Source organism: Paramormyrops kingsleyae, chromosome 3 (assembly GCF_048594095.1).
Source record: "Paramormyrops kingsleyae isolate MSU_618 chromosome 3, PKINGS_0.4, whole genome shotgun sequence".
Classification (NCBI taxonomy): Eukaryota; Metazoa; Chordata; class Actinopteri; order Osteoglossiformes; family Mormyridae; genus Paramormyrops; species Paramormyrops kingsleyae.
The window spans coordinates 17979553-18005330 of NC_132799.1; the positions used below are offsets into that span (position 1 = coordinate 17979553).

Here is a 25778-nt window from a genome sequence, read left to right on the forward strand (position 1 = left end):
TATCACATATTTCATATTGTATGGAAACAAAATAATTATTGGGGCAATCATCTGCGGTATCTACCAAGATATGCAGCAGATTATTTAAATGCACTAAACTTTGTGTGATTGTGGCAGGATGCGTTCCTGAACCCCTTTTCAGTAAAAAGTCATGAACATCGGTTTGATGTATGCTTTGCATGAATGGTGTTCACCGTATATTTAGCGTTAATTATGGATAAAATCTCTCCGTTAAGAAACTCAGAATGGCTATTTGCTTCCATAGTCCTAACTTTATAACAGTAATAAAATCTTTCAATTACGTATAGCCAGATGTTTAAACTTCTCCCTTCATTCAAAAGTCCCTTAAACCTCTCACCTCTTTTTCCTTTTTTTTAAAAATTTAGTTCTTTATAAGTTACAACATGATTATACTCTTGATATCTAAACTAAACGCATCTATTATACCGCTATTGGTATTATTTAACGATATGAACTATGGACAAATAACGATAATTAATAACGATATTAACGATAAATAACGATATTAATAATCTATAAATGGGCCTACCAAAATTGTAAATACTGTTTGTAACATTTTTAAATATTCATGTTGATTTCTCTTATTTGTCGCCATCATCATCCCCTCATTATCATCTTTGACTTAAACATTCGCGGTTTTGCATGTTTGCACATAGGTAAAGGTTCATGCATCTTTATACATGTTTTCATAATTTACTGAGCTGTATATCCCATTAACTCCTGCGGTGCTGGTTGCACCTCTCCCCGGGGAATTCGAATCTACCTACGCCTGTCCGGAGAGTGAGGCTTTACTTCAGCCTTTCTCTCTTTTATACGGTGGCTTTGCCTTTTCTTATTGAATGACTCCTCCATGAAACCGGATTCCGATCGGGCTATGAAGAGGGCTCAGCTTGGCTTTGGAGAAAGGGTAGCAGACTTCTGGGGAGGACTTAAAGATAAAGGGCGGAGCTAAAGCCGGCAAACAGGTATATGAGCAAATTGCGCGATCAAATAGAAATTATGTAATAACGTTGCCACAGTACTTTGATTTTTTAAAAAAAAAAATATTTAAACATGATAGATAACTCGATACCAAACTATATATATAAGAAGACACAGCTACGCTCAAGCCTCTAACTTTTAAGGCACATAGAGTGGATCTAGTTGACACCGTGGACATAATATTTTACGCACCAGTGCTTAATTTTTTATTTATTTATATATATTATTTTTAGACCGTTTGAATAATATTTCGAGAGGAATACATCGCGTCTTATCAGCCTTATACAAGGGATATTTAAGATATTTTCTTTTTAAAAAAGATTGCACTTTTGCTCCAGGTAAATGAGAGTTCATTACATTTTGGAAGCGGTGATGCATCCATGCATCCTTTCATATTTCTGTGCGTCTTTCAGAGATGAAGTTACTCTTGCCTGCAGTTTGTTGGACGTTGCTGATTCAGGTGTTTTAGTCTGCGAATACTGACTAACCAGAAAGCTTGCGTGTGGGGGAACAAAGTGCGACAGAACGAAAGCGTTAGTTCTGGGGTTCTCAGCGTGCTGTTTTCTCCCTGATACTTTAGAACTTTTTTTCATTCTCAACTTTGAAATATATATACATATGAAGTATATAGGCTATGAAAACATTTTTCTGAAAAAGCTTTATTTTACTGGAAAATAAATGTACAGATGGAAAGACTGTTTGAAATGAATGATGTATACGAAAAGTCAATGTTAATATTCTATGTTTAATTTAATTACCCCTTACAAACTAAAGCTTGGACATAAGAATGAGTCAGCTTTGCAGTGTGTAGAAGAATGTGTCTGTTGATGATGTGTCCTTTTTATTGTGGTTGAAGGAGCTATGATCTCCAGGAGTATTTTCTACTGGCTCTCCCTTTTAGTCCTTTCCATCTCCTCCCAGAGTCAAGGTAATAACGTTATGCCTAGATTGGAAAATTGATTGGTGTGTGCATATGTTTACAGTTTATGAACTATATTCTTGTAAATACCGTTTTTCAGGGTAGAGAAAATTACTTAATATATATGATGAGTAATTGTCCAAGGCTGTAGGTTATAATTATAATAATATAATAATAAGAAGGTAGTTTAATACAAGGGGCTTGTTTACAAAATTATGGAATTGTGTTGTATGAATTTTATAGGCCATATGTAAATACCGAATGTGGCTTAATTGACAAACAAAACTGAATTTCAACAGGTAGATTAATTTCTTAAGTTCATTTCTGTCTGAGAGGAAGGTCATCTCTGCCAAGCTTGCTCTCTAATTGCCACTGTCGATGTCGGTCCCCCACAGATGGTAATCTTGAAGAGGAGACTGTGTTTGACTTGTTTGAGATAAGTCACATCACGCGAAAGACTCTGGGTGCAAAGCTCTTCCGAGGCCAAGACCCAAACGCCCCTGCGTATCGTTTTATCCGCTTCGACCAGCTGCCTTCGGTGAGGCCACCGGCGCTGAAGCAGATCCTGCAGCGGATGCAGAGCAGCGAGGGTTTCCTGTTTGTGGCGACGGTGCGGCAGGACCGAGCCTCCCGGGGCACCCTGCTCGGCCTGGAGGGCCCTGGCGGCAAGCGCCAGTTCGAGATCGTCTCCAATGGCCGCGCCAATTCTCTGGACCTGGTCTACTGGCTCGATGGCTCCCAGAACGTGGTGTCCTTTGAGGATGTGGACGTGGCCGACTCACAGTGGAAGAACATTACGCTGCAGGTGCAGGGCGAGAATGCCAACCTGTACGTGGGCTGCAGCCTGGTGGATAGTTTCGTGCTGGACGAGCCCTTCTACGAGCGGCTGCGTCCAGATGGTGCCCACATGTTCGTTGCCAAGGGATCCATGCGTGAAAACCACTTCAGGGTAAGTATGGCCACAAGCTAGAAAAAGAGCCCCATCATTTTGCTAGGTGATGCCTTTTACCCTAATATCATCTGCAGACTCCTACAATCAGACGTGGTTCAAATAAGTTTATTAAATACTTCTTGTGTCAGCTAGTTAATGCTGCAGGTATAATTCTAAGTTGAATTCATCTTCTTTTCACTTGGCTGTTTAACAAGCTAAGTGCTGTTATGTACTGTATGTTAAATCACTTCTCTGTCTTTGTGTCAGCATCTGTATAAATAAGGGGCTGGGGGGTGGGGGGCAATAGGATTGGTAAGAGGGGTCCCTTGTCCCATTAAACTGTGTTATAAATGATCACACTGAGACACCAGGTAGCCCCCACGCTGCTGCTTCTGTCTTAGTCCTGTTGCACGTCCTGTGACTGAACCTCTGTTTGTCCAGCAGAAACAGTTCCCAGATTTTCCCGTCTCACTTTTTATTAGTTTGTGTGGTTTGCTGTTAAGAGGCAGGCTTTGTTAAAAATACGAGAAATAAAGAGTCACTCCTTCTCCCGAAGTGCCCTGACTCATAATTAGGGTTTTCATAGGAGCCGGGCTGTCTAATTATAGAAAGGTTTTATAGATACTGTATGGCTCTCAGAAACTGCTTGGTTTAAACAGAGTCTGTAATTTATATGGATGTATGTCCACAGAGCAAGATTCTGGATATTGGGGTATCACAGTATTGTTTTTGAAATGTACTATAGTGTCAGCACTTTGCAGTGACCTAGTTTTTGTGTTTATAGTGCATTGTTATCCATTTGTTATCCATTTTGAGATGAAATGCATTTGCTGCGCCGCAGTGCCTCTTGTCCTGCTGACGGTGTTGCCTGTCTTCCTTGCAGGGTCTGCTGCAGAACGTCCGTTTCATCTTCGACACCTCAGTGAATGACATACTGCGAAGCAAAGGTTGCGAAGTGGCCAAGCCAGGTAGGGACTGAACGCCAGTCCCCGAAGGTGCCTTCTGTCACACATATAGAGCCATAAGAAAGTCTGGTCAGCTTTCTACTGCAAGTTGGCTGCCTATAAAACCAAAGACCTGGCCACTGTTTTACTCACAAAATTTTTTATCATTCCGACCCGGGTTTGTAGACATGACAGTGGGCAATGCTAGCATTCATAAGAACATAAGAATTAGTGTTTGAGTTTGTCCATTTTTTAATTTTATGTAATCTACCCATTTTTAATTCACACTGTCATTCAAGAGTGTACATGTTTCAATTGGCCAGTAGGGGGTGATATGTTACTCGCAAAAATATCATCCATCCATCCATCCATCCATCCCTCTCCTAACATGCATACACTCTGACACATTAATTTATGCAGCATTGGCAATTTTGAAATGTCTAACTGCATGTCTTTGACCTGTGGGGGGAAACTGGTGTACCTGGAGATAATATTCGAACCCCCAAGCCTATGAAGGAGACATGCCTCTGGCTGAGCCACCGTACTAGAATATCAGTAACGTTTCAAGTGCTTCCTTTTGGATTTTTGGCTTTATTATTGTCATGCTGATGTGACCGGACAGCTCTCCCACTGCTGTGAGAACAATGCCGGAAGTTGGCATAATGTCAGCCTTAAGTATAAGAGAGAGTCTGCTCTTTATGCGCAGACATACTGCAAATGGTGCTCTGGGTAAAACGGACAGAAAAGAACTTTGTTCCCAGCTTGTATTTTTCCCCTTTTGTGCAAGTAGGCCACAACGTGTGCAGGTTTTTATGTGGAAATATCTTACTGTATTACATCATGCTTTTGGGAAACTGTCGTGTCGGTAATGTCGCACAGCTTTCACGGGGAGCAGGGCAGATGTTTACGTTTATTTGCATTGGCCGCAAGTGCAAAGATTTGATGGAAGCTGTACTGTTAGAATAGACCCCAACCCTCCTAAGAGAGGCACGCATACACACATGCCAGTGATGAGGTCATGTGCTGGTCCATATCAAGCCTTTTTTCACATGAGCTTTTAGTTCTGTGTTTGCATTCTCACACTCAAAAGATGGATTTGTTGATTTGGAAAAAGCTCCATCCTGGTCTGGATCCATCTTGCTTCTTTTGACGGGAGACATGAGGCTTTGAACCAATAGTAGGTAGGGTTATTGTGCACTGAAAATCACTGTGACGTTTAACCTACATCCCATTGGTTACTTGTTGGTTCCTGCTTGGCTTAATCGGGCAGTGATTGGTGGGTCACAGTAATCCCACCCACTTGGATTTTGAATCTTAATTTTTTCCATCACTGTGCCATCCTTCCTTTGGACTCAAGCCAGCATGTGGTGAAGTATGTCAGGACGTTGGTTCTGGTTTTGCATTTGGTGGAACCACATTGTCTCTAGCGTGACGGAATGAAGCCGTATGAAGACTTTATGTTTGTGTTTCAGGATGTCTTAATCCCACAAGGGCTGTCATTTTGGATAGCGGTTATATATGGTTAATAAACCCCACTGAAGGGTTCCAGCCAATCATAGCCAGGGAGTGTGGAAAAACTTCTAAACAGAACCACAGGCTGGGTTTCACCCGGGCATTGAAATGCTCAGAGTACCAGCCCAAAATTTCCTTCATCATAAAAACTGTTGCCACGTAGGACATGGCTTAACTTGCATTTAATAGGATCCAGTTGTGGGATTTAGTGTCTGCAGTTCTCTCCCAACAAACATAGTCACACATATCGACGTGCATGGATGGATGAGTCAGCCTTGCAGATTGAAAAGGGAGTAAAAGACTTGTGTCTGTCAGGAAATCACACCCCATATACATCAATATACACAATTCTTATAAGTGTTTTTTTCTGCTTTCCGAGAAGTTAGCGTTCACTGTCTGACTAATGCACATTTTCCTTTGCCTCTAGTGTTGGGTTAAGTTATGGCATCTTTGATATTGTTTTGTATTGAAAGCTTCTAGGAGTGAGTGTGGATTCAGAGAGGCTGTATATCCATACCACCAGTGTGTTAGGAAGGTGCTGCAAACTGGATTTAAACTACTGGTTTCTTCTCTTTGGAGCTTGTTGCTCACAGACATAGTAGTTGGAACTGTGATCAAAAACAGGGCAGTGTTTGGACACATGGATAACCCATTGAGTGACCGGACACTGCTAGACATTCTGACCCAGATCAGGACTCCATATTGGCAGGAAAAGGGATGCTGCCTTTGCTCAAGACCCCCCCCCCCCTCCCCACGACACCTCAAACTTCTGTATGCTTCCCTCTCTTCCCATAATGCAAATGGACACAGATGGAGTTCCCTCTTTCTCGAGCAGTGTGCTGCCAAAAAAATGGCAGACTGACTGCCAAGCTTGGTCCGGTAACAAGCCGGAGATCCGATAAAATTCTTGTAGACATTTAACGCAGATGAACTCAGCAGGAGTCCAAGAGCTGCCTGGATCTGCAGGATTTAACACTAAGACCTCACAGAGAGAAAACTACTGTTATTAATTCTTGTACATCTTCATAATATACCTTTTCAAGATATGTGCTGCTGTTATGATATTGTCACTAAGGTTTTTTTCAGATTTTTTTTTTAATTCTTGGATTTTCCGAGACGTTTCGCTTGCACTTTGAAACCAACAAAATGTGTAATACGGCGCACAGGATCCACATGTTCACTGCTTGACAGAAGTACTAGCTAGTAATTTTATTTTTTAAGTTTTTCCTCAGCACACTTTTTAAATCATCCTCACCTGTAGAGAATCTCACAGAAGAGGATAAGTGCCCTTCGTCTGATTTCCTCGGGAATTCCAGTGTTTTCTCAAAGCTTCCTAGGATTTATGACGCGAGCACAGATTTCTCATACTTTCAAAAGCCCACAGCTGTTTTTCTCCTTACCTTCTTATTTATTTTTTTTGTTTGCCCCCCTCCTCCATTGCCAACAGCCCATGATCCTCTCCTGAGTAATGCTCCAGCTACAGTTGCCTGGGGAGAACTTCCCAGTTTGGTGAACACTGGAGTGTGGAAGCTGAATGGAGTTGCAGGCACCATGCATGTGACATTGACATCTGTGGAGCAGTGTGATGTTCCAAGGCCCCGGAGAGCCATGAAGATTTTCTAACCTTGAAGTTTTTATGCTGTTCCCCCAATGGACTCACGTCACCCTGGCTCTTCCACAATCAGATGTTTTTTGTATCCCACCTTGCCCTGCCCTTCATCCTCTGCTCTCTTCCTCATAGCCGCCACTCATACTCTCTCTGCCCCTGCCCTTTCTTCCCAGAGGAGACCAACACTGTGAGTGAGAACGTGGAAGTAGTGGACGTCAGTCCGGCCATCTCCAGCAACATCATCGGCAAGAAGACTGAGGAGGCGATGTCGGAGCTGGGTCCGGAGACGTGCGAGCGCTCGTGTGAGGAGCTCAGCAACATGTTTCAGGAGCTCAAGGGTCTGCGCATCGTTGTAGGAAACCTCATGGAGGGCTTGCAGAAAGTGGTAAGCCCCAACCCCCCTCCCACCTGCAGAGCTTCAACTATTCTTACAGCTGCTGAAACTGAGGATGAATGCTACGTTCCATTTACCTCGGAGGTCGGAAGTCAGAGCTGGGAATGACGCCACACCTGAGTTAACCGCATTCCGCACGACAAGTTGGAAAGACATTTAGTAAAAAGCAGGATTTCTTGCTTAGCTGGATAACTTGTTGGGTTCAGTTTACCTCTGTTTAAATGGCCTTTACCTTTGTTCACTTACATTTAGCCCAGATTACCATAAATCCGACTAAGCAAGAAATCCTGCTTTCTGAAACAGGCCCCAGTTCTAGCCTGGTTAATTGTTAACTGTATCAGTTGATAACAACACAATACGTAGTATTTTGCATATAAAAACACCCAGCAACACATCCATGGTTAGTGGTTGGACAGTACTGTGTATATGAGTGATTTAATGAGCCACAAATAAGAATAAGTGCTACTAAACAGTATAAAACTACAGCTTTCACTTCTGTTAATAAAGGGTGCAGCCATCTAAAATTTCTGACTAGGAATTCAGAATTTCCAAGTTATGAATTCAAATGGTACACAGGATTAGTCAAAGAGGTTTTTAATTTCCAAGTGTCTTAAGCAGGGCTGCCCAATTCCGGTCCTGGAGAACCAACATCAAACACAGTTTGCAAATTTTTTTTACATCATGTAATTTTTCATCTTAATTACCTAATTACCAAGTTTAGTAGGTGTGTTTGGACAGAGAAATCTGCAAACTGTGTTGCAAACTGGCCCACCCGGACTGGAATTCTTGCAATCCTGGTTTAAAGGGTAGTTTTTGAACTAAGGACATATTTACAATCATATCACATGCTTCAGTGTCGATATATGTTGCCTACATTATACGTGAAGAAAGGCTAAGTCTGAGGATTAAATATGACTGCACCTGAAACAAAGAAACTTGGTGAAATTGATCAGGTTTAATTGATTTGTTTTGCTGAAGCAAGTAATGTCCCTGTCAAAATGTAGGACGTTGCTGGTTTCAGCTGTACCTCTGGGCTTAATTCTTTGCAACATTCATTTAGGTTGTTTGTGGGTAGATGCATTGCAAGAATGTCGATTAAAACCATGTCATTTCAAAGACTTGATACAGTTCCCAATTTTGGTCATTAAATTTTATCCTGCTTAGAACTAAATCTAATGTTCTAGCAGTGCACAGACCCATGCAGAAACCACTGGATAAATCCAACCTTCACAGTCATCTTGTGTTTTTACCAGGATTCTGGTGAATAGTTTTAATAATAGTAAGGAAGTGAAAGGTAAGGCTGTGATAGTGGCGGCTTCCTGGCTGGATCCTGCTATCTATTGACTCACCTGTAGGAAGGAGGAGCTGCACGAGCAGGCGGCCTTGGGGCTTTCTGGGTTTTCCTTCACTGTTTTCAAGCCTTATTCTCCTTTGGCAGTGAATGGGAATAACAGAGTGTCTGGCTGTGGTTTTAACGGTCTTGCACTTCCTCTGGGAGCCACGGCACAACAAGGGAGTCTGGGTACAAACTCTGGGAAAAGGGCTAGATGGCCTGGAAGCTTGATGAAGCTGCCTGGTGTGTCCAGCATCCTACGCATACACACAAACTGGGAGCCAATGATGCACTAGACACACACACACAGGGAGGCAATGATGTACTATACGCACACACATACACACACAGAGCAAATGATGCAATATACACACAACCAGGGAGCCAATGATGCACTGAATACACACACCAATGATGCACTATACAGACACACACAGGTAGCCAATGATACGCTGGGTACATGCACACACACACACACATACGGAGCCAATGATGTGCAATGCACTGGACCCACACATATATAACAAATACATCACATTCAAAATCAGCAGTGGAAACATATGTACATGCATGCATATAATGATACTCAATATCCTGGAGAAATGCACTTTTGCAGAAAATATATTACCTCATCCATCCATTCCAACTGCTGATCCTGGCTGGGGTTACAGGGAGGCCTGGACCCTATGGAGCACAGAATGAGACATACATCACCCATCACTCTCAAATGCAGGATCACAAATATATTCATACACACACATCTTTATTCCTTCCTGCAAAGGTAATCAGCACACTGTCTTTGCACTCATTTTCACAATCACAGGCATATAATTACACATGGATGAACACGCATACAAATGCACATACTGTACATATGCAACCAGACTTCCCCCACGAATGTGTTGAAACTCAACATGTGAAATTTCCATGCAAGCCTAACTCTGCCAGGCACGCAGATTCCCAGAGAGCTAAATGGTTTGAGGATCGCTTTGCAGTATTAGAATCCCCCGCCAAGTTTCCTCATCTCAGTTGTGCTGGTGCAGACAGAAATGCTCTTTTTGGAGCAGCTGGTTTCTGGCTACTTCAGGGGCACAATACAACACAGTCTGACTGGGCACAACCCCCAGTGACACAGCCCCTCCAATGTGCTACAACTGACATCACGTGTGTTTACGGAAGAGCTTGTTTGAGATGTTACCCAGATAAAAGCATCATGAAAAGTGCCTGATTGACCCAATTTGTTTGCTCTCAGACGGATGAAAACATGATCATGCGGGAAGCCCTTGGAAAGATGAAAAACACCAAAGAGAAGCACATGTGCTGGCAGGACGGACGTCTGTTTGAGGACAAGGAGGACTGGATCGTAGACAGCTGCACCAAGTGTACCTGCCAGGTGGGCATGACCTGGGAACTGAGAGGGCGTGGCTGCAGGGGGGAAATGGGGGGGAAGGCTGGCTCAGGGTCGGCTAAGGACACGTGTGATTGATTGAGCATACATAGTACCAGACCAAAATTCTGCAATCTTTTTTCTGTTAGATGACCGTCCTTACACCAGCCATGTCCACACAAGCAAGCAAATCCTGCATTACTAAGGCTGAAAATCCCCACTTTCATTTAAAACATTAGACCACAGTGTGAGAAGACCCATGTGTCCAGAACAGGAGGGTTTCTCACAGAAACAGCAGCGGATGTTGTTTGCCCTCCATGATTGTAGCCCCTATTACATGCCCCCTTGGTGCCCTCCTGATTTGTTGCTTCCAGGAAGAAAATGGCCCCTCAAAGCTGACATAATTGACATCATGTGATCATTATGGCATTTCTCGACAGGAGTCAAAGATCTTGTGTCACCAGATCACATGTCCGGTAGTGTCCTGCTCGAGCCCTTCCTTCGTCGAGGAGGAGTGCTGTCCTGTCTGTCTGTGTAAGTAGCAGCTCCTGCTAGACACATGGAATCGCTCTCAGATGCCTGCATTGATTTCTTGGCCTCTGTCTTGCTTGTGTTGTTCCTAATAGTCCAATCTGACAACAAAAGTTATAGCTATAAAATCCACTCAAATGTACAGTTAATATGCTCTGACCAGAAGTGGCACGCACATACACACACACACACACACACACACACACACATCTTTTGGACTTGAGAGACATGGTCCATAAACCAGGATAAGAAACTTTCCCAGTTTATTAAGCTTTAATGATAGTAACCTATTATTGTTATGAAACTTTTTAAGAAGCTTTAAGGCTAAGCCATATATTTGTAGTGCAAGTTAATACTTCTAACTAAGTCATAGATAGTGGATTCTCCTGGTTGTTGTATCAAGCCCAGGGTGGTGACATCACACATAAACATGACATACTTTCCCTAACAATAAGAGTGAGCCTAGGAATAGAAAGTCATATTTTAAAAAATCATATTTATCCATTTAATAGAGGAGGAATCCAGGTCACGGGATTGCTGGGAAGTCGCGCAAGACAGGGACAAAAAACACAAAGCACATGATGCGATGACTTGGCAGGGGGTGACGAGTTTATCTGGGGATCTTTCTCTTTGTGGGGATAGCTGACGGAGACGGTGCCAAGACGTCACAAAAGCAACAAACACAAGGGCAAAGGACTGAGTTTGGTGAGAGGGGGGAAAAATCAAATTTGAAACTTGTGCCTCAGGGACAAATTGAAACCAAATGACCAGCTATGAGTTCTGGATCTGACATCAGCGGAACAATTTGGTGTGGATAGTCCTGGTCACGTGACTTTCCCTCCATAGCCTGTCTGCACCACCTCCACACTGTCCAATGACCATGCAAGCTTCCTGCATCGTGTCACTAATTCTTGTTCAACGTTCCACAGAAACAAGGGAGAAATAACAAATTATAATGAGGTGAAAATTCCAGTGTTATTAATTTACAATCTTGAAAGTACTTGGCTACACAGCTCTAGGATAAAATGAAAATGTCGCCCCCATTTTCTGCGACGCTTTGTTTGTGTGTCAGCAGCAAACGGCAGTGACGATGGATGGTCCCCCTGGTCTGAGTGGACGGAGTGCACGGTGACATGCGGGACGGGTACTCAACAAAGGGGCAGATCCTGTGATGCCACCAGCAACCCCTGCACCGGACCCTCCATCCAGACCCGCAAATGCAGCCTGAGGAAATGCGACAGCCGCGGTGAGATGACTTTCATGTTTCTGTCAAAATGCAGAAGGAAGTGGATGGATTATGCATATCAGGTGAAAAGTGTTGGCATGGTACTGTAGAACACATGAAGTCACGTGACGGCATATATAGCTGACACTCTGTATAGCCATTGAATAGCAAACTACAAAGTCATGCTGATTCCTTGAAGCTTTGCTTGTCCAAGTGAGGAAGGCACGAACTTGTATTCTGGGACAGCAAAGATGACTTTGTAGTATGTCCGTCTATGTACTTGGCCATGCAGGTGGATTGATTACAAAAAGCTGTTTGTTGTGGCCAGTAATTAGAATCAAGTTTGTCACAGAGCCTGTTAGGGAAGCTTAATGGTCTGTCTGGGATAGGGGGGCAAAATCTCATTTCCTGCGCAGGAGCACAGGACCTCCTTCTAACCCCCATTTACTTAGTAAATAAAGTTTATTTAGTCCCTACTTTCCTCAGCACTCAAGAAAATAGGGCCGTGTGCAACCCCCCCAAAACATTTTGGAGGAGATCAGTGAGGTCAACCACCATGTGGAAATACATTCCATTGGGAAAACACACAAGATTTTAACCTTAGCAAGATGACCAGGGGGTGTGTGTGTCATAGTCTGTCTTACCAACTCACGGCAAAGCCTACAATGATGGCTTGCATGGAAGTGTCAAAAATCATGTTCCAAGCTCAACTCCACAATATATCAGAGGTTTTATTTGTGCACTCGTGTCACACAAGGCTCTGTGTTTTTCTTTCCTTTCCCCGGACCACCTCCCCACCCAAAACCACCATCCGCTGAGATCGATTAACAGAGCAGTGAAATGTAATCAGGCTCCTCTCAGTGGGGCATCTGCATTATACATCCTAGAACTTATTCTCAGTAATCCCCCTCCCAGAAAATGAAAGTGGATGTTCTCTGGTTTGTGGTAGCATGGGGGTGGGGGTCTGGGAGTCTCCCAGCTAAGGGGGGGAGCAGTTCTGGCAGAATGTGCTCGTTGAGAACATTGTGAAGTACAACAGAAACAAAAGGACCATTTGGACATCACTGCTTTAAAGGTGAAACTAGTTCTTTGATTGGCTGCTGTTAACTTTATTTTTGCACCACAGTCCGTCAGGATGGTGGATGGAGCTTGTGGTCACCATGGTCGTCATGCTCAGTGACGTGTGGCGAGGGCCAGATCACCAGAATCCGGCATTGCAACTCCCCTGTGCCCCAGCTGGGTGGCAAAGACTGCGACGGCAGTGGGAGAGAGACCCAAAAGTGCGAGGCCAGCCCCTGTCCTGGTGAGGAATAGCTTCCAGCAGGGTCACTTACAGAGGATCAGATGACAGCATGTGTGGCTTTGGCCCGAAAGCACTTTCATTCTGATCTATTTGTCAGCATTGGAAGGAAATGAGCAGTCGGGGGGTCTTTGTAGCTTTGGGGTCTTTAGCCAAGTTTGAAAAGATTTTTCAATCTCATAAAAGTAGTATTTTCTTTAAGGAGAAAAAAACTGACTTTCAATTGAGTTTACTTTACTCAATTGCCTTATACTTTAGAGTATCATATAGTATATGGATTTTTCTAAATGTAATTGTCTAAATAAAATGTACTTTATGTTGAAATTCCCTGGATTGTATCTGTCCAATTACAGTTGACGGTGGCTGGGGTCCCTGGTCTCCCTGGGCGACCTGTTCTGCTACCTGTGGAGGAGGAATCCGCAGTCGCACCCATGCCTGCAACAGCCCCCGCCCAAAGTATGGCGGCAAGAAATGCCAGGGAGACGCTACGGACATTGATGTCTGCAACCCACAAGACTGCCCTGTCGGTAGGTTCATGGTAACAGTGCTTCATCACTGGCTAATGGGTCCAGAGCTTAAATCACTGTGTGAGAGACTCCTTTGTTACATCAGAGGTTAGCTAATCATTGTATAACACACCGGAATGGAATTACCTCAATGTACAGCCAGATTTAATCTGCATACAGAGGAAATCCATCAATCTTGATCATTAAGTCTGGGCAAGTAAGAAGGGACTTAGCTAGTTTTTTTTCCACTGTCCTCTTGCTGTTATTTAAAGGTGTTTCCATGCTTCTTTTCTGGGCAGATGGCTGCCTTTCTAACCCATGTTTCGGTGGAGTGGACTGCAACAGTGCCCCTGATGGCTCATGGGAGTGTGGCCCCTGTCCCGTGGGTTTCCGTGGCAATGGCACCTTCTGTGAGGACATCAATGAGGTACCATGACATATATTTTGCAGTCCGAGTGTCATGTCAGAATACATGAAAGCAGCTTATCTTGGGTTGTCCTGTGTAATTCATGGGACTCTCCGGCCCCACAAGCCTAAAGATCACAGCACCAGTCAAGTTTGAATAAGCCACCTACAAAGGACAGTGATAGGCTACGTTCACACTGCCAGCCACACCGTTCAATTCCGATTTTTTGCTCAGATCGGATTTGTCTATCTTGACGGTTCACATTCATAAGCAGTGACCTGTATCTGACTGTAATGTGTGCGAAGGTTAATGTCCTCCGAAACGTCACGCATGTGCACATCGACACGTTTTTACACGGGTAAAAAGCTGGCCGTAAAATTGGCACGTTGTGCGGCCATGACCGCTGCGCTGATTCGAGTCTTTTGCCTCTTTAAACTTTGACTTCAGGCTCTTTATTTTTCTTTGGCATTGTAGCCACGTTCGTGTCCATTTCTTTGGCAATTATTTCAAATACTACTCTAATACGATAGGTTCCTTCCAGTTTAGCTTGAACAGATTAATTTCCCCAATTAAATCCCCACCTTCTCCATCCTTCCACTGACTGTTATTGCAGCTCTCCTCCATTTTTACCTTCCCACGCTGCCGGTGCAGGCAGATGATGTCAGCGCACGCGTATAAGCAAAAAGCCACATGAATTCCGATCTGAGCGTCACATTCAGGTCACATGGCCGCGAATCGGATACGTATCCGATTTAGTACCACATATGAAAGTGGCACAAATCCGATTTGAAAAGATCAGATTTGCGTGTCCACACAGCCCTGAAAAGATCAGATCTGTGTCACATTAAGGCAAAAAATCCGATTTGAGTCACTTCAGCATGTCACTCTATTACTGGGCTGACCTGGCCACCTGACTTAAACATAGTAGAAATGGCTTTAGAGGAATCTGATCAGGCCACCTCATGAAACTGGCATAGAGGAGAGAGCAGAGTCAGCCAGCCCCTGGAGCAACTGGGGTTAAGGGCCTTGCTCAAGGGCCCAATGGTGGGATCACTCTGCTGTCCCAGGGATTTGACTGGTACTGTTAGTGGAAACATGCAGCTTCAAAACCATTAGTGGGCGGGTTATGTGCTGTCAATCACTGACTGGTTAAACCCCCTTTCTGTTGGAATCCTTTTGGTTGATTGACAGCTCAGTGCAATCGGACACCCTACAGGATTTGGTGCTTTGTTCCTCTAACAGGGAACTGAATACAGAATTCTCAGATTCTCTCAGTGAACCCCCAGTGTTTTTCTCCACCTCTGTCCCTAGTGTGACCTGGTGTCAGATACGTGCTTCAAACTCCATGGCTCGCCGAGATGCATCAACACCAACCCAGGATTCCACTGCCTGCCCTGCCCCCCACGGTACAAGGGCAACCAGCCCTTCGGTATGGGTGTGGAGGCAGCCAAGAAGAACAAGCAGGTCTGTCAGTTGCCTCTGTTGTCGAACCGTGATTTAAGACTTTGCACATGAAGACTTCACATTTACCGTAAATGTGCTCAACAAACAGCTTCTTCAAACAGAGCAAAAGAACAGGCTGTAGCTGCAACCAATTTGAATTTTCAGAGCAGAGCCTCGAGGGTTGTGCTCATCAACATATGAATATATGACCTGTCAACAAAGTCACCATGATTTTAGTGCTTCTCATTTGTCTAATGTGCTTAAGTGTCATGTGAAAGCAGCCCTCCCCCCATCAGACAAGAATGGGGGGCACCGTTAGCTGGATTAAAAAAATAGGCTCACAACACATGTTAATGAGCTGCTAAAAGCAAATGTGTCCCTTAGTCCCTCCCCAACCCATAATCTCTGTTTGAACAAAGAGGACACAGCTTGGGATCACTATGATTATAGTTCAGTTCTTTTAGGCTGTCAGAACTGTGGAGTGGAGTCAAATTAAACTTGGGAAATAATGTAGTTACAGATTACTGAGGTGAACTACGACCACATTTGCGAGTGGATCTTATTAAACATGGAGCACCAGTTTGTGTTTTCATCACTCAAGGGCTCTCTTTCTGTCTGTGGTTCTGTGAAAGGGCTGCAGAACCAGAGGTTTGCTTCATGGTCCCAGCTGGCTGAAATGAGTGTGCCTGTGAGTGTGTGTGTGTGTGTGTGTGTGTGTGTGTGTGTGTGCGTGTGTATGTGTGTGTATGTATGTGTGAGCGGGTATACCTATCCTTATGGGGACACAATTTCCCCATAACGTGATAAATATCCGTTTTTTTCCCTTATGGGGACCGGTTTCCTGGTCCCCATAAGGGAAAACTCTATTATATAAAAATCGGTGACTGCTATGAAAAAATTAAAAATGCAAAAACTCTTGTATTTTGTTTGGTTACTTATGGTTATGGTTAGGGCAGAGTAGGGGTTAAGGTTGTCATAGTTAGGATTAGCATTTTTCCCATCGAAATGAATGAACGGTCCCCATAAGGATATGTTTACCCTACATGTGTGTGTGTGTGTCTGGGTGTGTCTGTGATTCATTCGCTGATTCGCTGCTGTGGAAACAACAGGCAGCAGTTTGCTTATGGATCCTCTTTTGCTTCACCAGTCAATTTCCTACCACTGACCAATAATCTTGCATGATTGCTACATCCATTGTGAAGGTTTGAAGGTTTCTTTTTTCATTATGTGTATGAAGATGTGATAGAACAATAAACAACATTTTTTAGAGATTTAGTGAGCAATAAGTAGTTTTTTAATTCTGCATAAACCTTAAAACAGAACTTTTATGTCAGATGCCTTGGATGTAATTGTTATGGATACGGGCACTGTTCCATATTTAACGTTGGATACAGTCATTGTTTCATGGTTACGTCACACCTTTGGCTACAGCAGCCTTTGGCTATTAAACAACAGGAAGGTTGCCAGATTTGTTTAAACAAATTAGCTGCTCTGTAGCTGAACAATACAGCTTGACAGTTTGTGGTTTAATGAATGCAGTTTCCTCCCAGTGCACGGAGATGTAAAGAGCTGTGAAATTTGGCCCTAACTGATACAGGTGTAAAGCGTTAAGGCCTCAAATACATTTCATTGCCTTTCGTTTAGATGTGAGCCTGACTCAGCGCTGAGCTAACTCCATCTGCCTGTGTGTGACAGGTGTGTGAACCCGAAAACCCCTGTAAGGACAACACCCACAGCTGCCACAAACACGCCGAGTGCGTCTACCTCAGCCATTTCAGCGACCCCATGTACAAGTGCGAGTGCAGGATCGGCTACGCGGGCGACGGCATCATCTGCGGCGAGGACTCCGACCTGGACGGCTGGCCCAATCAGAACCTGGTGTGCGGGGCCAACGCCACCTATCACTGCAAAAAGGTACGGGCTGTGAAAACTCTGTTTTGGAGAAGTGGGCTGGCTGACAGAGATGAGAGATGCCATAGTGTCCTCATGCCTCCAGGGTTGTGGGTCACCAGCACTATTCTCTGTGCATGGAGTTTAAATGTTCTCCCCTTGCTTGCATTTTGCATACGTTTTGGTGGCATATCTAAGTTGCCCTTAGTGTGTGAGTGTGTGCCACATGTGCTCTGAGACTGGCTCCTCACAATGAAGGGGTACTGGCAAAGCCATTATGGAGGAAGTATGGATGGATGGATGGATGGATAGCTGACTTATAATGATGAAGATAAATTGCATCTCTCGCACAGCAATTTAAGAGTGACTGTGGTGCATCTACATGAAAAGGAATGGTTTTAAATTTAGATTACTCGCTCAGAAAGCCAACATAATATGTTGGTATTATACATACGAAATCTGTCAATAAAAAATAATTAGCCTAAGTTACATGGACGCCTGAAATTCATCACTGTCCATAAACATCGTTGTTTTTGGTCTTTTTTTAGTTTTCAAAGTGCAGATGTTTCTCATCATCTATTAGTGCATTCCATTGCCCCATCAAAGTAACATTTTAAAAGATATTCATACGTGGTGTCTAGTAGTGGGGCAATATAAAACAGACGATGACAGATTAGAGATAATATAAAATATTGTTCTGAATAATGTGTTACACTTTTGTTCTTGAGATGACACTTTTGTATATAAACAACATTCATATACCTGCTTATGACACAATCCTGCTGGTCAGCATGAATTTTAGTGGTGTACAATAGCTCAGGAGGCTCATTTAACGTCTTTCTGGCTTGAGCACACTAAGAGAAACAGTACGAGGTCAGTATTAAGCTCTGCATTTAAAACTCTGCCTTATAGGACAACTGCCCCAACTTACCAAACTCTGGGCAGGAAGACTTTGACAAGGATGGTCAAGGAGATGCTTGCGACAAAGACGATGACAACGACAACATCGACGATGAGAGGGTGTGTCTTCTTCCTCCATACCATTTATTGTGAGGGTAACTGGGTCATTGGACGGGACAAGTGTTTCACCACGAGGAAGAATAAAGGTTTGGCTGGTGGACGAGGACTGGACTACAGTGACGGAGAGATCTGAGAAGACTGCTCGACAGCTGCATCTCCTCCTGCCAACAGCTTCTCAAGCAGAGCGAGTGCCTTCAGTGCCTCTAATGGACCCCTAATAGTCCATGAACTATGGCATAGACCCAGTTTAAACTGAACTACTAGAAACTGTCTGTACTTTGGCTGCTTGCACTCTCACTTTTGACTTTGCAGTTGTTTACGAAGGTCTTCTTCACTTGAAAGTTTATTGAAGTTTGATTGGGGGGGTGGGTGGCTATTGCAGCTGACTCACCAAATGGGAATGCCCGTGAAAAAAATATATTGTTTTGTTTCCTCCAGGACAACTGCCCCCTGCTGTACAACCCACGTCAGTTTGATTATGACAAAGACGACGTGGGCGACAGGTGTGACAACTGCCCTTATGAGCACAATCCATCACAGATTGACACCGACAACAACGGGGAGGGCGACGCCTGTGCAGTCGATATCGATGGTGATGGTGCGTGAGCCTCTTGTCTCTTCTGATGTCATCTGCATTATGCAAATGGTTGTGTGTGACTACTCTGTGATGTAACCAGACCTGCAAAAGCCTAGATTTTCATGCTGCATTTTCACCTCTAGCTATTCTGAATGAGGATGACAACTGCCCCTACATGTATAACACTGACCAGAAGGACACTGACTTGGATGGCGTAGGCGATCAATGTGATAACTGTCCACTGATGCATAACCCTGACCAGGTGAGGGAGACTAACAGTATGAAGAACTATTAGAGAGAACAAATACCGATTCAAAGAATTATCCCCTTTCTTCCATGATACCAACTCCTGCTGACACTTCTTGGAATTCATTCCGCGGGTGCCGACATTCCACCAACAATATTTGTCGTACTTACATCTTTGTTACAATTCATTGACTTTCCACAGACTGATACAGATAACGACCGGGTGGGTGACCAGTGTGACAACAACCAGGATATAGATGAGGACGGCCACCAGAACAATCTGGACAACTGCCCCTACATCCCCAACGCCAACCAGGCTGACCATGACAAGGACGGGAAAGGGGATGCCTGCGACTATGACGACGATAACGACGGTGTCCCTGACGACCGGGACAATTGCCGCTTGGTGCCCAACAAAGACCAGTTGGACGCTGACGGTAAAGAAGGGGCACAGTATGCAGTAGTTTACCTTGCTAGCTCTTTTTATGAGTCATATTTCCAACAAATTTGTATCATACCAGATTAAATCAAAAATCATTCATAATTAAAGCATATTCTGCTTGCATGTACTCCTCATTTTTGTGTGGGTTTCCTCCCATTGCTATTGCTCAGCTTCATCTTTCAGAAACATGTCATAAATTTGTTAGTATGGTGGCTCTTCAATGTCTCATGCTTCTCATTCAGGATATTATCCTGTATCTTGCTATAGATCACCCAAAACTTAACTGAATAAAGAGTCATCAGAGTGCATGGTGAACATCTTTGTTTCCCATACCAATAAGTGCTATGTTAAATACAATCCCGTGTTTTTTGTGGAAAACAGAACTACTAATGTGATTTAATTTACTGCTAATGGACAAAACAGCCAAGAATAATTGGTTTGAGTGCAGCATATGTGTTGCTTTCTGTTGACTGGCTTCAGTGACTGGGTTAGATTAAAGCATACGTAGCAGTTCCTGCAAGTTATAGAACAAATCTGTTATTAAATGAATGCCGTACTGTTCAGCGATTTAAGAAAGGCACTTAAAGACAAGACATTGATGATTAATCATTCTAGTTTTAAAATAAAAACAAACATGTCCTCAGCACATGGCGCAATGAAAATTACTCTTGTGCAATGAATCAGTTTGGCAGAACTTGTCGTGGTACCAGGGACTTCCGTGCAAACGACAATTCATCAGCTGGTATCTATTTAAGAGACAAATGGCTGTGCGGGACTTCGCCAGCTAATAGATGCTAAGCGTTTTGGGTCCACTTAATTTGCCATCTGCATTCTTCCCTCCATTTAACAAGTGGGTTTGTTTTTAGCAGGATGTCCATTCTAAAATGATGTATTCGAGTGGAAGCTGTCTCAGTATAGCAGCTGATATTCTGCATTTTGCTTAGCAGAGCCCCAAAGTCAAGGAACGTTGCTACTTTGAACTTTGAACCCTCCAGTCATTCTAATGGAGAGTTCCCTGTTTTATTTTGTTACATTTCACTGGATTCCACAGTTTTCAGTCACATTTGTAAGGAAATTCCCAGTAATACCAATATACTAATCATCAATTCATATTGCACTGAAGCTGAAAAAAATGTATTGGACGTTCATATATAGCAAACTGGTCAAATCCACAGTTACTGCAAATCCGCTGAATGTTTTTGATCCTTCTCAAACACAGGAGATGGTCGCGGCGATGCCTGCAAAGATGATTTTGACAACGACAGCATCCCTGACATCCTTGACGTGTGTCCAGAGAACAACGAGATCAGTGTCACTGACTTCAGGAAGTTTCAGATGGTCCACCTGGACCCTAAGGGGACCACACAGATTGACCCTAACTGGGTGGTGAGGCACCAAGGCAAGGAGCTGGTGCAGACTGCCAATTCTGATCCTGGCATTGCCGTTGGTGAGTCAAATGTCTGCTGTATCACCAATATGTGAATGCACTGCAGGGATGTTTACTGACCCTAAATGGCCACCATAGGTTTTGATGAGTTCAGTGCAGTGGACTTCAGCGGCACATTCTACGTCAACACCGACCGGGATGACGACTACGCCGGCTTTGTATTTGGCTACCAATCCAGCGCGCGTTTCTACGTGGTGATGTGGAAGCAGATCACACAAACCTACTGGGAGGACAAACCCTCAAAGGCATTTGGCATCTCTGGAGTTTCCCTGAAGGTGGTCAACTCCACTACAGGCACCGGAGAGCACCTGCGGAATGCCCTGTGGCACACAGGCAACACCCCTGGCCAGGTGGGTGACCTCATCCTTACACTCATCTTCATCTTCATCCTCAGCAGCAGGAGGTGTAGCTCCTCACGTCCCGTTTTCTAAATTGTCCCCAGGTGCAAACTCTGTGGCACGACCCCAAGAACATTGGCTGGAAAGATTACACTGCATACCGGTGGCACCTCATCCACAGGCCGAAGACTGGCTTCATCAGGTGAGGAAGCTTTTTGGCATTTATTGAACCATTTGGGTATTATGTAGATATTTTCATTTTAACATTTTAATACAATTCAGTTTATATACTTCAAGACATCACCCACAACTAAGAACACAACTAAGCTGCTTCAGTATTAGTTTAAATACTACATTGGCCATAGGTGGAAATTAGCGAGAGAACATTTTAAAATGGATTTGAGGAAGCACTTCTTTACACAGCATGTAGTTAGAGTATGGAATAATCTTCCTGCTAGTGTAGTGCAAGCTAAAACCCTGGGTTCCTTTAAATCAGAGCTAGATAAGATTTTAACAACTCTGAGCTATTTGTTAAGTTCTCCCCAAACGAGCTTGATGGGCCTAATGGCCTCCCCTCGTTTGTAAATTTCTTATGTTCTAAGAAACTTTCAGTTAACCATTTCCTAACCTGCTAACCCATCTGCTGTCCACTCTATGATGGCACAGAAGCCAAAACAAGTTCCGGTTCTGTCCTTGTTTCAAGGGTCGTGGTGTATGAAGGAAAGCAGATCATGGCTGACTCGGGACCTGTCTATGATAAGACGTACGCTGGAGGCAGATTAGGGCTGTTTGTCTTCTCTCAGGAGCTGATCTTCTTCTCCGATCTCAAATACGAGTGCCGAGGTAAACCCTTGAAGAGTTCGCCGTGGTTTTCCAGACCTGTCAGAGTACAACTCAATGCTACTTACAAGAGCCTCTGGCAAACTAGATGACAATGTGTCCAACTTTAATGCTTAATGAAACAAAGAACATGGTAAATAGCAGGAAGTGGGTTGCATGCTAATATCATCAGAACTTTCCATAGCTATTCCACTGATTTATATGCTGAATTAACATTTTAGGTGCAAATAAAATACATGTATACAAATATTTTTGATTGCAGCTTACCTTTTCCTGGACTAGACGCTAGTTCACCATTTCTTTTTTTTTTGAAAAATCAAAAAAAAAAATATTGCTAGTATTTTGATAAGATCAGCAGTTTGTGAACTGGGAACTGTAACCAAAAACTAAGGGTCCCTTGTCTTCCCCCCATTAGGACACATAATCAAATAATTAGTACCTAATTGTTAAAAACTTTTAGACAAGTGACTTTGAATAAGTGTAAAAATAAAACACATGATGTTATCATATTTAAACCTTCGGGGGGAAATGTTTTTTTTAAATCTGCATTGTTAAGAGACTGGAACTTTGCTTTGTTACCTAGATAACCCGGAATTTGCCCCTGTGTTGATAAGGTAAAGGTAACGGGGAACCACAAATCTCCTTTAGCAACACGCTTTTGTTTCTGCCTCTCACGTCTTGCAGTGGCCTGACCTGCCTGATGATTGGATCTGTAATTAATGCAAAAGAAAGAAGAATAATCCATTAATCTAACTGGAAATTCAGCCACCGCTCCTTTTCCTCCTGCGTATATGAAATACACCCATTTTAATATTCACGCCTTCTGCTATGCGTTCACTCTTAACAAGTGTTTGCATTTTTCTAGCCATTGTTTCAGATGGACCAAGCTTAAATACTTTAGTAAATGTGACCTATTTCTCCTACAGATAACTGACCTACATCTGACATGACAATGATGAAGTATTGGACAGACTCACCTCAGTCTCCTACTGGTCATCAAGCTTTCCCACCAATTGCATCTCCATCCATTGGCTAATAAGTGAGAGTCCCGCCCCTATGGAAGCTACAATGCATACTCCTAACCCGGTCTGCCAATGGCAGGCAGATGTGTCTGAGGACGAGCAAATGTCAGCACCGAAGGGAGTCGTACTCTTCTCTAGATATCATACTGTTACCCTGACACCCAAGTACTTTCATCTAATTTTCAACAGTGTTTTAAATGGATCATTTAAAAATTAGTCGTTTTTGACTTTTTTTTCCCCATTATCTTTATTACTGGTCACACACATTTCGGTTTCCTGGATCCGGCTGGTATGGCGTGTCAGGCTTTTCTTGCACTTTGATACGAGATTTCTTGATGCATCCTTAATGAAGGACCACGCTTCACATCCATGTATTGCCCCACCACAAACTGAACGGGGGCCGCGAGGGCCGGTGGCCGTCCTCTTCGGCCTCGGCTTCGATGCACAAACGGCCTCTTTTGTGTTTTGTTGTTACTGCATTGTTTCCTGCCATCTTGAATACATACCTTTTGAATGCATACCAGTTCTTGAATTAATTTTTAATTTGAGTTTATTAAAATTTTATATAGTCTGTTTTAGTCTATCCCTATATTCTAACAGGGATCATTTAAAAACTTAAGTTTTTGGCGGATGAAGATGTTTATATTTAGACTGTATGATAATTTCTTCTGTAAATTATTTATATTTGTCTTACAGCATTATTAGTTGATGTTAGATTTGTTCCATTTTTGCCAAAGATTGTAAATAATTATTTATTTGTTTACACTGACGGAATTTCATCATTTGAAGTACAAAACACATTGAATTACAGCATCCAAATTTTCCATACATCAGGATATTTTTTAAAAATATATTTACAGATTTATTTTGTGCCTTCGTTTGATTGGTATGTTCACCTAAAATCACAAAATATAAAGCACAATGTATTCAATGAAATGAAAAAGGCAGGCATTTTCTCCAGTTGTGTGATTGTGCAGAGATGTTTAAACAACGTCAGATCAGCAAATCAAGTGGTGTCATTTCAGAAATGATGGTTTAACCAACAAATGCTTATTTATGTTAGCCGTTCACATTTTTTGATATCTTCAGTCAGTGGGTTTTTACTTTTTGGTTTTTACTAAACATAAAAAGCCAGATGCAATTACACATACATTGTTTTTTATATATTATGAATAATCACAGATACGTAGATGCAAAACATTGACAATGTATAGCTACTAGTTCTTTGTAAAGCATTATTTTATATTTTTAATTAGTAGCATATTTTTTGATGGTTTATGATGCACAAATGTAAATTTTCCTGCTACCCACCTCATTTTTGGATTTAGTTATAAAGCAAACATTTTGTACATGTTCACTGTTGGAGAGATGATTCATAAATAAATATTTTATATTCGTTTCATTATCAATGTTTGTTAGCTGTGACTTTTTTTAGGGAATGTGGTGTGAGACATCATGTCACATTGTCCGTATGATTGTAACATGGCAACTTCATTCATATGAAACACACACAAAAACATGTAGTGCATTTCACTAACTGTGATTTAAACCACAAATTATACTAATAAAAAATTAAAAGTACATTTATTCTCTATTTTGCCTTCCATTCTATTCTGCGATGGGTTGATGCCCCATCCTGGGTTGTTCCCTGCCTTGCGCCTGTAGCCTCCAGGATAGGCTCTGGACCCCCCTCGACCCTGAATAGGAAAAGCAGTTACAGGAAATGGATGGATGGATGGATTTACTGTACTATTTCTCAAACCATATTCATGTTCACATGGTCGGTTTTACATCAACTGTAAGGACACATGTAATTCTGGTGGCTTTATAATTAATGCTCCACTGACTACACCTGCCCTTACAGTTGGTTGGTTGCCATTCTGACACTGGACTCATGTGACAGTCACATGATTGTTGTGTTTGCAACACAGCTAACATTGGTAGCCGTGACACCACTCAGGTTTTTATAGCTGTCAGCCGAAGCGGCCTTTTTTCCATTGATACCTTCCAAAAAATGATCAATATTGTACATAAGGAGGTGGTGAGCATTCTGACACCAGTATTACTCGATCAATTTTAATACGGGTGGCAGAGGCTGGATGAGAAACACTGGCAAAAGCAGAGTTAAGCTTTTCCTAAATTCCATCTAAAATATTACAGTATAATCCCGTTATAGTGGACTCGCTTATAATGGAATATCATCCATAAAGGACGAGGTCCGCTGGTCCGGCCGTGCGCCTTTACAAACATGCAGAAAAAGCATCGGATACAGCGGACTGGCATATAACGGAATTTCGCTTATAATGGACAAACAATTTCGTCCCCAGGGCCACTTTTAGCTGTAGTTTTGTTCAGCTGTAACGGACAAGCAGCTCCGCCTACAAGGCGCGTGGCGTGCCGGTGATATCCAGCGCAGATACGTGGTCGGGATTATTAATAGTCACGCACTATAAATAGGCATGGTGTAACAGCAGGCTACACTGATTGGTCTGTGTGGCTGTCCATCACCAGGCA

General features: G+C 43.0%; 1 protein-coding gene across 4 annotated transcripts; it reads left to right on the top strand.

The window, feature by feature from the left end:
- Positions 1-869: 869 nt before the first annotated feature.
- Positions 870-24673, top strand: thbs2a (thrombospondin 2a). 4 transcript variants are annotated; one of them, XM_023830265.2, is made up of 23 exons: positions 870-986; positions 1859-1930; positions 2317-2870; positions 3736-3820; positions 7091-7302; positions 9897-10037; positions 10472-10565; positions 11635-11808; positions 12914-13090; positions 13441-13614; positions 13893-14020; positions 15311-15463; positions 17138-17356; positions 18245-18352; positions 18791-18950; positions 19073-19191; positions 19378-19612; positions 20837-21064; positions 21143-21414; positions 21507-21604; positions 22106-22245; positions 22826-22856; positions 23169-24673. In XM_023830265.2, the coding sequence occupies exons 2-23, from the start codon at positions 1864-1866 to the stop codon at positions 23170-23172; spliced, it is 3573 nt and encodes a 1190-aa protein (XP_023686033.1). In that variant the 5' UTR covers positions 870-986; positions 1859-1863; the 3' UTR covers positions 23173-24673. The 4 variants fall into 4 exon arrangements, with proteins under 4 accessions (XP_023686033.1, XP_023686032.1, XP_023686034.1 ...); XM_023830264.2 differs by lacking the exon at positions 870-986 and adding an exon at positions 1024-1340; XM_023830266.2 differs by lacking the exon at positions 870-986 and adding an exon at positions 1024-1340 and having other exon boundaries at positions 11638-11808.
- Positions 24674-25778: the final 1105 nt, after the last annotated feature.